Genomic DNA, 11,736 nt, shown 5'->3' with positions numbered 1-11,736 from the left:
TTGCTCTGTTGCCTAGGCTTGGACTGCAGTGGTGCAATCATAGCTTACTGTAACCTCAAATTCTTGGGCTCAAGCGATCCTCCTGCTTCAGCCTCCAGAGTAGCTGGGACTACAGGTGTGCACCACCCATGCCTAGCTGATTTTTTAAATTTTTTGTAGAGATGTGGTCTTGCTATATTGCCCGGGCTGTTGTTGAACTCCTGGCCTCAAGTGATCCTCCTGCCTCACTCAGCCTCCCAAAGTGCTGGGATTACGGGCATGAGGCACCACACCTGGCTTATTCTCATAGATTTGGTGGGAATCGTAATTTTACTTATCAGTCTTGCCAGAAGTTTATCTTTTTTCCTAGTCTTAAAAACTTGCTTTTGTTGATCCTCACCATTATTTGTTTGCTATTTTATTGATTTCTAGTCTTATTTTGCTTTCTGCTTTCTTTGAGTGTACTCTGTTCTTCTGTGCCTCAGTGCTGGACTCTTAGTTAACTTGGTTAATTTTTATATTTTATTTTTTTAAAAAATATAAACACTTAAGACTATAAATTTTCTTCTTTGTTCTGAGTTAGGTCCTCAACACCTGAACATGCAGTATTTTCATTATCATTTGTTTTCTAATTTCTAATTATCATCTATGTTTTCTAATTTCCACTATGATTTCTTCTTTGATTATATAGAAGTGTGTTAAGAATTTTTTAAGTACTTTTGTAAGTTTTTGTTATGCATGTATAGCTTACATAAATTTGTGGTTTCTGTAAGACCAAACCTGTAATTATCTTGTTAAATTCTGAATGTATTACGCTAAGTTTTTTTCTACCAGATTTACTAAATACTGAGAAAGGTATGTCAAAATTCTTATACTAGATAGCGGATTGGTCAGTTTCTATTTCTGTCAAATTTTTGAGACTACATTCTCAGGAAATAAGGTTTAAAATGTCTGTATGTTTCTGATACTTTTTAAAATCTTCATACAATGATTGCCTTTACTTTTAATAATGCTTTCTGCCTTTAAGACTTTTCTGTCTGATATTAATATAACTATGCCTATTACATCTTTAATTCTTTTGGTTTCAACCTAGGTGTGTTTCTTGTAAATTAACATACAGATGGATTTTAAAAATATAATGCCAATTTCTGTCTCTGAGCCAGAAAGTCCATTTACATCTATTATATATTTAAATTTAACTATATTGTTTTGTGCTTTCTGTTACTTGTTTCTTCTGTGCTTTTTTCTCCTCTCCTGTCTTCTGTTTGATTGCTTAAATTTTCTATATTTACCTTCTTACCCCTCAATTTGTTTAAAAATTAGTAGTCTATTTCTTTCACGTATTTAATAAGCCTGCTTGACTTAAAGTCTAGCTATTCATTATCTCTACCTTGATCTATAACATTCTTTAATTCTGACCACGCCTTCCTGTCATACATGTCACTTTTAGCAAGTATGTTAGCTCTACCTTTTAAAATAATCCCTAATTAGTAGTTATTACTATTTTATACAGTGAATTCTTGATAAGACTTACTTAGAATTCTTCATGTTTACCAATATTTTTCTTGCAACTCACTCCTCCACCCTGGGTTCAATTTCCTTCTATGACAGCTTTTTTTTACTAGGGACTATTGATTATAGGTTCTCACAGTTTTAGTCTGAAAATAACTATTTCTCAATCACTCAACTGATCACAACTTGTTTGACTTGTTACAGAATTCTGGGTTGATACTTTCTCTCAACATTTTGAAGCTCTCATCCCACTGTCTTCTGATTCCTTTTGTTGTTCGTGAAGTTAGTTTAATTTTTTTCTTTTGTGGATTGTTTTTCTCTGGTGTCTTTATTTTCATGTATAGAGATATGGATTTATTTGGTTTATCCTCCTCAAGGCCTGTACTTCTTGTACCTGAGACTTCATGTCGACTCTGCCATTATCTCGATTATGCCTCTTTCCCATTCTCTATTTTTGCTTCTGCCATTAGATGTTTACTGGGCCTCTTCATTCTATCGTTTTTAACTCATATTTTTAAACTCTTGATCCTTCTGTATTACTTTTTGGGTGATTTCTTGAATCATTAATTCATTAATCCTTATTTTAACTGTGTCTAGTCTGCTATTTTATAATTTGCCTATTTTATAATTTCAATGACTTTATTTTCTAATTTCTAGAAGTATTGTTTTTTCAAATTTGCCTGATCCCTTCTGACAGTGTCATGTTCTTTTCTTTTCAATTTCTTATTATTTTGTCTTTAACTTTCTGAAATATACTTATTTTACAGCCTTTAAGTGATGGTTTATCATCCCAAGTGGCTAACTTGTGTAGCTTGTTCTATCTGCCGACTCTTGCTGGACTGTTTCCATGAATGTTTTTTAAGTTTGGATGGTGAACTTATCTTTGGATTTTTATCTGTGGGAAACCTGTGTGGTTTGGGTTGAAGGTGTGACCTCCAGAAAGACTTTTATCACCAGCTGGGACTTTCTAGTTCACTGCATTAGCTTGAGGGTTCCTTTACACTGCTGGTGGTATAAATTTAAACTCCAAGACTGCATGAGAACATACTTGTTATATTAATAATTTCTCAGGGGATACTTTAATCTTTCACCCACACCTCAGCAGAAATAGACAAGCTTCCTTGTTTCCTGTGCCAGTATGTTCCCCTGTCACCCTCTGCCCTTCTTTTACAGATAGTATAGTGCTTCAACAATTTCAGCTTTATTCAGGGGAAACTTGCTCACAAATTTGTGCAGGCCTAACACCTTACCTTCTGTTCTTTTGTGACTTTTAAAACCCAAGTTCCCTGGTTCTCAAAACTGAGAATCTCTGCGCTGCTCCCTAGCTGGATGTAACCCCATCAGTTTACGGCTTACTCTTCTGGTTTGTAGTTTTCAATTTTGTTTCTGAATCTTTATTTTCTTGTGATTTCTAAAATTATCTTATCATGCTTCTAGGTGTTGTATGGTGGGAAGCCATATTCTGCTGTGCCAAAAGTTCAACCACAATAAACTTTTAAATTTCTTTTAAGCTCTAATCATGGGTGAGAAAAGGCTCTATTCTACTCAACATCTGAGAAAAGCAATACTTCATTTGAAAAATTTTCAACTTGCCTTGTCTCTGATTTACAGGCTTCCATATTATCAGGACAGAGATTCCAAAGCCTTGTTAACTCCTCACTACAAAATAGAAAGAAGCATAAATAAATAAATGGACACCATTTATTTATGGACACCATCCTCATATGCCTTAAAACTAAAGAGAAAACAACACCATGCAAACAGTGGATTTTGGGGTGACGCTAGTATGAGTTTTATTTTCTCCTTCATAATTTTTGGTATTTAACAAATTTTCTATATGAGAATATAGATAATCATATAATGATAATCACAATCATTAATCATAATGAATGATAATAATATAATCATTAGTTTTTTCTAAAACCATTCAAGCACAATATAAAGCGATAGTTAACTGGATGGTAACAGAACTCAAGGATTATGGTACCCTGTGGCAACTAGAAGTGAGCTGCATCAATCTAAACAGCAATTCTGTAAGTCTCTGAAATGGAAAAAATGGCACATGCCAGAGCCATGGATATTAAAGCTGGAGACAAAAATGAAGGTTTATCTAGCTGCATGAAACCACATAATGGGCAATATAGACTGAAGGGTGTGGTTTGCTTTAGTATCTATGTATGTGCCAAATACAAATTCATATTATATTTGGATGTGAAAAACCGGACACTTCTTAAAGTAACATCTTCAAAATATAAAAATGATTAAGAACATCTCACATATGAAGACAAGTTAACCTACTTTCCCATCAGAATTTTTTTGTTGGGTCCTTTCCCTAGGAAGTCCTCTGGTGCCGTTCTCTTCCGTACTACTCTTGTTGGTTTGGTATCTGATGTTCTGTGGTGAACAAAACATATGCTATTTTTGGAATTACAAATGGATAACAGAAATGGAAGAATGTTTAAGGTAGAAGAAAATTTAGTTATTGTTTTCTTCCTGAAGACCAAAAGCTTCATATTATGATAGAACACTCATCAGATATGACAAAAGTGCCAGAGTAAGGTGAATTACAAGAAGTAGATATACAGCATTTTTTTCAATAATTAACATAGATCAATTTTTCTGGGAACTTAATAACAAGAAATTTGAGGTAAAAAATACAAATAAAGGTAATCAAAGTGGTTATACTCTTACAGAGTTCAACTTTTACTTTTTATATGAAATACATATTACACATATCTGTACATGATATAATCACATCAAACTATATCTGAAATGCCTTTCTTGTATTTCTTGTGATGAATATATATTTACCTTTCTTTCACAAAACTTGGGCAGCCTTCATTTTTCCATGAGTTCCAGTTTTCTTCAGTGTTTAATATATGCTGAGAAAAACAAAAATTGTATTTGCATAATGGAATCCTCTGAAATTCTATTTGCTGCTAAGAAGACTGTGTAAATATAAAACACATACCTCTACCATCTTTGAAAATCTTTCTCCATCAGGGGGGTTTTCAGATAGTAGCTGTGATTAGAAAGAATATACTAAGCTTTCACAACTTTCTCATCATAGGAGTGGTTTGTAGGCAGAGAACCAAGGAGTGTTTGTGGTCTTGTACCTGAGCTTAACTTTATCCTTATTTTCCTATTTGGGGCTGAAACAAAGAAAATTCTAAATTTCCATTTTTTCAATCATGGGTTTGTTGCGTGTTGAACTTACTTGATAAACTGATTTTGTAGTATCTTCAATCCAAAGTGATTGTTCATCAGTTAAAACATAGTTTGAACTAGGGAACAAAGCAATGAAAGCATGTGTGAGTTACAGTAATGTATATTCGATTTAAAGGTTTAAAAAACACAAGGCATGTAACATATAAGTTAACCATACTATAGTGTCAAAAATTACCAAGATAAGAATAGTCACAAATGAGAGAGCTATAAGAGAAAATTCTTGTACTTTATCCTCAAGAGGGTTAGAAGTGAAGACATGAAGGTGTATATGGGAGAATAAAACATTCAATTATTCAATCAGATTAACTACAGAACAATAAACGTTTCCTAAAACAAGTTTAATGTGAGATGAAAATCTTGAGACAATATTAACATATTCCTATACATGACGCACATTCAGAATGGCATGCTACATTCCTTTAAAATTCTTTCAAAATGCCATGAAAAACCCAAAACCTTAGAAAAGGCTATAGGCAAACCCAAAATTGTTAATAGCTGTCACTAACACCTTTCACTATGAACTTACTCTTTATAGCCATCCAGTAAATTTTGATAGACTACCATGTGCTATAGGATCTGAGCACTTTACATGCATCATTCATTCAATTCTCACTCTACATGTTCATATTAAACAGAAACTACAATGATGTGATAATTTGCCCAAGGCCACAAAGCTTGAATTCAAACCTAGATCTGACTCCAAAGTCCTTGATCTTTCTCCCATGTTATACCAAGCCTCCAAAATAGATAAAAGGATAAGAAATAATATTTTTTGAGTGTTTACCATGTGCTACGACCTATTACAAGTTTAAAAGGGCTGCAGTGAAGACAGCAAGTAACACCAGGATTCAAACCCAGCAAGCAGTAAAGTCATGTCCTTCGTATGACTAATACCACACTGCTTTGCATACTTAACACAAATATTGTCAAGTAAAGATGGGCTTCACTTCAACTATGGACAAGAGGAAATGGTCTTGTCCCCAGATGATTTAGACAGACAGTAAAGATTCTGATGAGGTTTTATGAAACCTCAAAGAAATCTGAACTCCTATCTGCTTCAAGACTATTTGCTTCAAGATTTCCTTTGCATCTTTTAGTTCTAATGTATGCTAGACAGCTTCACACCTTGTGAGAGAAATGTTATTGGCTTAGTTTGCAAATCAGCTTTGGAGAAGGTCTGAGTGAGGTGAGAAGAGAATGATGGAAGTCTGGAGCAGAGACCTCCACCCACCAATAAAAAACGAGAACTCCCAGGAAGCCCTGGAGCTCGGCGGGAAAGATTAGCATTGACAGTTTAACACCTTTTCCTTAAAACACATATTCTAGCATCTAAAAGTCCCCAATATGTCTACTGCGATAGAAGTGTTTTAAAGATGTTGTCCTTATACATAAAACGGACCCAATACTTAAGAAAAATACAACAATAAGCAACAATAAGCAAGTCCTTTTCTGTTTATAAGTTGTTTACTTATATTAACTTACCTTTTGAATTTGACCTGCCCCTTGAGATATTGGAATAAAATGAGATACTGCAACAGGATGTGTCGACGAAAGTTACTGTCACTCAGTTGCAAATCCATCAACTACTCAAAAAACAAGCACACACACACACAAAAACAACACATTAAAATCAAGTTTTGCCTAAAGGTACAAATTATGCTACTACAGAAGTGGAAGCTTTCAATTCAATTTAAAAAACATTTGCTGAGAGCTCACTGCATCTGAGGCATTATTGCACAAGCCCACAGACAGAGTCGCAAAGGCTTTGTTTAGATTTCTTGACTGTTTATGCCATGAGATATTCATGTTGGTGGACAACAACGTTCTATCTGTGATCCTGACATTAGGATAAAATAAGGCAGAAATGCAAGCTGGGCACGGTGGCACACGCTTATGGTCCCTGCTACTCAGGAGGCTAAGGGCGGGAGGATCACTTACACACAGGAGATTGAGACCAGCCTGGCCAACACAGTGAGACTGTATCTCAAAACAAACAAACAAAAAAAAACACTGAGCTTGAGCCCAGGAGTTCAATACCAGCTTGAGCAACATAGCAAGACCCTAGCTCTAAATTTAAAAAATAAAATTTAAAAAGTAAAAATGTGACTGCCACTTTCCCACATATAAAGAAATAATGGCTAAACGAGAGGTTTTTATAGATAAATAGCACAATATCAAGGGGTATCACTCATTTTTGTAGCCCTACAAAGTGCCTGCAACAGAGGTGGTACTCAATGATACGTAAGAAGGATTTAGAAGTGAAGAATCTGTGAAGTAAATGGGTTTTGTTTTTTAGCTTATAGAGAAAATTGCATCCTACTTAATTTATCACAGAATGTGGATGAGAAAGGATTTGAAGGTCATTTATGGTGAAGCTCTTCTTCAACAATCCTGCCATCTAGCTGGTTCTACTGTAAGAATGACCTCTAGTGATGAAGGAAAGTCATTCTGATTATATCCATAGAGCACTAAAGGAAAGGTGAAGTTTATATCCACAAACTCGTGCTAGTTCTATCTTCAAGAACTGTAGCAACAAAGCAAGCTGCCGCCTTCCACATGAATCACCAGCAAAACAGCTGAAAAAGCCCTAGTGATCAGTTTCAGTTCACTGTCCCAAGTTCTGGTGGCTCTGCTTCCTGTGGCATGGTTCCATCCATGAACGCAGACTAACGCATTAGCCTTTTTATCCACTAGCAACCTCTTCCACTCTGCTGGCTCTTAAGCAAGCCCCATGTCTTTAAAAACAAACAAACAAACAAACAAAAAAACGATCAGCCTCCCAGTCAGGTTTCCCTCACCTTTAGGGATTGAATATTTGATTCTGTTATTTATCGTATAAACTCTCCTATCCCAAATTGACAATATGAATAGCAGGTCATCAGTCTTCCCTTCTTCCAACTTGCCGGCAACTTGACTGTCTCCACTCAGGCGCTGATTTCCTCAACCTCGACTCTACTGACAGTCACATCCCCTCTGCTTTGGCTACTTTCTACCGTGTGATCACTCCCAGCTGCCCCTGCTCTGAAATCTTAACTCACAATCCAATCTCACCACTACCTCTATCCCTCCCAGCTCTCTCACTCACTTGCTCTGGATGTACCTACTATTTGGAGACCTTAAGTCCCTTGAACTGTCTATTCTCTGCCTATCTGTTAGTCTCATCCTGTTTATATTATAATTCTATTTTAGTCTAGGTAAGGGGTCAGCAAACTTTTTCCTAGAGTGCCAAATGTTATAGTAAATATTTTTAGGCCTTGTAGACCAAGAGGCACATTATGGATATTATATAGGTACCAATATAAACATCTAAAATGTAAAAAAAACCCAAACAAGTAGTGGGCCAGCTTTGGCCCATGGGGTAGAGTCTGCCAACTCCTGGTCTAGACTTCATGGTTTATCTCTTCAACCATTTTCTCGCCAGTTTCCTCAACTCTCTTGTCCCATACTTCTATCACATCTACTGAGCAAATGGCAACCTAGGATAAACTAAGTGTTAGTCACCTTTTCTATACCAAGCCTAAGGCTTCCAATCTAGGCTGAAAATGAAGGTGCTTGAGCAAATACACCAAGTCACACAGTTATGCAGATGATACCACTATATGTTGTTGTCTCTAACTTAAAAATCTGTGTCTAATCAGCAATCTTTCTTTATTCTTCAAGCCTATTCTCTCTCCTATTCTCCACGGCAACTATTTCAAACCTTCTCCACTTAGCAAAAACACCACTTACTATGCCTCTTCGCTTTCAGTAGATAACTATCTCTGCCTTCAATGAGGAGAAAAATTCATTAAATTGGATGTCATTTAATTTCTTGGCCCCCCTAAACTACACATCGCTGCACCCATACCTTTGTTTTCCTCATTTCCTTCTGGCAAAACATCTTCATGGCTAAAGGTTATCCTTCTATCTGGACATACCAATCTCCCTAAGAACTGAGTTCCAACAATTAACTGCCCTGCTTCCTGTATCTACAACCCCTTCTTCTCGCCAAGCTCCTTTCCATTAGCATTAAATAACCTCTCTTAAAGATACCCCTCATCCTCACCTTACCTCCCTTTAACAGCAAAGATTCTTGAAAGAGTGGTGACATGAACTGTTTCCAATTCATCCCTCGCCCTGCTATAACTGGCTTTCTTGTTCACTAATCTACTGAAAGTGTTTTTGCCAAGATCACCAAGACTTACTTGTCATTGTTAAATCCCACGAACACTCTTTTTATGGTCCTCATCCTACTGGACATGCTTGGCTTCCATATGATCATGCTTTTCTAGTTGTCCTCTAATCTTACTGCCTACTCTTCAATCTTCCTTTCCTCCCTTCATTCTCCCTTAAATGTTGGTTTTCTTCAGGATTCAGCTCAATACTTGTCTTCCCAATTCATACTTTCCTCCCTAGCTTATCTCATATACTATACAGCTTTAATTACCAGGTACAAGCTGGTAACTCCCAAATCTATCCTCTCGACCTAGACCCCATTCCTAATCCCCAGATTTGTGTACCCAACAAGCTACTACACACCTCTCCTTGAATGTTCAACTGACACTTGGCCAGATTTCACAAACAAAATGAAGCACATCAATTTTCCCCATAAAACCTGTTCTTCAGTGTTGGCTAATTCAATGAAAGGCTCCACCACCCACCCAGCAACTGTAGGAAGGCTTCCTGGAGAAAGCAGTATCTAAACTATAAAGAGGAACAAACCTAAAGGTGAAGAGTACATGGGAAGGAAGACACAGGAGGAAGAAAGAAAGAAACAAAGAAAGACATTAAGCCAAGTAATAGACTATTCTTTGAATAGTATTCAAAGAACCTAAGTACATAGTTCAGTAAGTCTGTAGCAGAACCATGAACTCCTGGCTTGAAGAGATGAACCAAAGTGGCTAGGCGATGTTTACTAACTCTTTGTCTATCTTGGTCTTTAAGTCCTCTTTACCACATTTTATTTTTTAATGTTAGAAGGTAATTTTTGATAAAAACAAGGGATTGAAAACAGGAGTCATGTGGGCATGGTGGCTCACGCCTGTTATCCTAGCACTTTGGGAGGCTAACGTGGGAAAATTGCTTGAGCCCAGGAGTTTCAGACAAGCCTGGGCAACATAGTGAGGCCCTGTCTCTACAAAAATAATGATAATAATTAAAAAGGAATCAACAAGACACTGAATCAGAGGTGGGAAGGGACAGGTATGATTATTCAAGCTAATTGCTTTACAGTATACTTAAAGAAACCAGGCCCAAAGAAGTTAAAACTACCTATGCATGGTTATACAGCTAGTGACGAACTGAGAGTCAAACTCATATACTGAACTGTACCCTTTCTTTCATAATATATACTTTTTAGTTCCACTTTTCTGTGGTTATTTTAAAAATTACACTATTTACATCATGTCATGGATCAAATATTTCTTTGTAAATGTCTTTGTGTCTTGAACACAAGGCGTTTTATCCTTAGCTTTATTTATTTAATTAGAGATGGGGTCTTGCTATGTTGCCCAGGCTGGACTTGAATTCCTGGGCTCGAGTGATCCTCCTGCCTCAGCCTCCTGAGTAGCTATGCCTACAGGCACGCGCCACTGCACCCAGCTATTGTCCTTAGCTTTTATTGCACATCTTAGCTCAGGAAGAAAGAAAGGAAGACACTGAGCCAAGTAAGAGACTGACTCACTTGAAGAACCTTAAGTATATAGTTCAGTAAGTCAGGCGTGGAGCTGTGAACTCCTGTAAAGACTCAGGCTATTCTTTTCAGTCATTCTTATGTGCCTTTCTGTCCATCATTTTTACACTAAACAATATTCCTAGTGAAATTAAAGTATATGAAATCTTCCATTTCTATCAATGTAACATAAAATACTTCAAAAATCTGTGCTAGAAAACAAAATATTCAGAACGTTCTCATTAAGTAAAATGTCACTGTCATCATTTATACACCAGATGAGATCAAAATTTTAAACTGTGACTATTTCAAATGTTCAAAAAGGTATAGTTAATACAACATTCATGTACCTACTACCCAGTTACAGTAAAAATCCTAACATTTTCACTTCTTCTGCATTTGTTAAATAGAATAGTATAGAAACTGTTGAACTCCCTCTATAATCTCCCTACTACCTCCCTAGTATTATTCCTTTCCCTCCCTCTACTATGGTAATACACTACCATCCATTTAGTGGTAGGACTTAGGATTCTTAGGCATATTTTATACTCTTACTATATATGTAGACATCTACAGATATACGTTACATGTTTTCAAACTCTATACTATACACATTATTCTGCAATTTCCTTTTTCACATAACACTATATTTGAAATTTACCCATGTTAATACCTGTAGCTCTAGTTCAGGAGTTGGCAAATTTTTTCTGTTAAGGACCAGTCAGAAAATAATTTAGTTTTGTGGATTGTATGGTCTGTCACAACTATTCACCTCTGTTGTGGTAGTGCAAAAGCAGTCAGAGATAATCTGTAAATGAATGAGTGTGGCTGTGTTCCAATAAAATTTATTCACAAAAATAGTAAGTCAGATTCATCAACCACTGCTCTAATTCATCCATTTTCAGTGCTTTACAGAACTCTATTGTGTAACGTTACCATGATTTATCACCCAGTCTCCTGCTTACGAACATTGAGGTCGTTTCCAAACTTTCACTTACAAACACATTATTTATAAACAATGGTGCGGTGAGTCTTCTTATATATTTCCTTGTGCATGTGGGTGATTCGCCAGGGGTCATATTTGGGAACAAAAGTTTTAACTTCACTAGTTATTATAAAATTGTTCTTCAAAATGGTTGATTCAATTTATACTTCAACTAAGAGTGTATGAAAGTCCTTATTTTCCTACATGTTTGCCAATATTGTTGTCAGGCTTTTTAATTTTTGCCAGTTTGATAAATGTGAAATGGTTATCTCATTATTTTACTTCTACTAGAGATGTTTAGCATCCTTTATAAACTTATTAGCTATTCAGGTTTCTACATCTGTAAATTACTTGCTCACATCATTTTTGCAGTTTTCCATTC

At 36.1% G+C, this 11,736-nt stretch overlaps 1 protein-coding gene across 1 annotated transcript in view; it reads right to left on the bottom strand.

The window, feature by feature from the left end:
- The window catches only part of THOC1 (THO complex 1), a 74,692-nt gene that overhangs the window by 6,938 nt on the left and 56,018 nt on the right, over positions 1 to 11,736 (bottom strand). The window contains exons 12-17 of the mRNA XM_012652117.1: positions 6,202 to 6,302; positions 4,709 to 4,775; positions 4,463 to 4,513; positions 4,303 to 4,373; positions 3,790 to 3,885; positions 3,085 to 3,150 (exon numbers count right to left, since the gene is read on the bottom strand). Of these exons, the coding sequence (XP_012507571.1) occupies positions 3,085 to 3,150; positions 3,790 to 3,885; positions 4,303 to 4,373; positions 4,463 to 4,513; positions 4,709 to 4,775; positions 6,202 to 6,302 (452 nt within the window). The remainder of the gene's footprint in view (positions 1 to 3,084; positions 3,151 to 3,789; positions 3,886 to 4,302; positions 4,374 to 4,462; positions 4,514 to 4,708; positions 4,776 to 6,201; positions 6,303 to 11,736) is intronic.

The sequence above is a fragment of the Propithecus coquereli genome, unplaced genomic scaffold (assembly GCF_000956105.1).
Source record: "Propithecus coquereli isolate 6110/MARCELLA unplaced genomic scaffold, Pcoq_1.0 Scaffold38, whole genome shotgun sequence".
NCBI lineage: Eukaryota > Metazoa > Chordata > Mammalia > Primates > Indriidae > Propithecus > Propithecus coquereli.
This window is presented reverse-complemented; position numbering and strand designations above follow the sequence as displayed.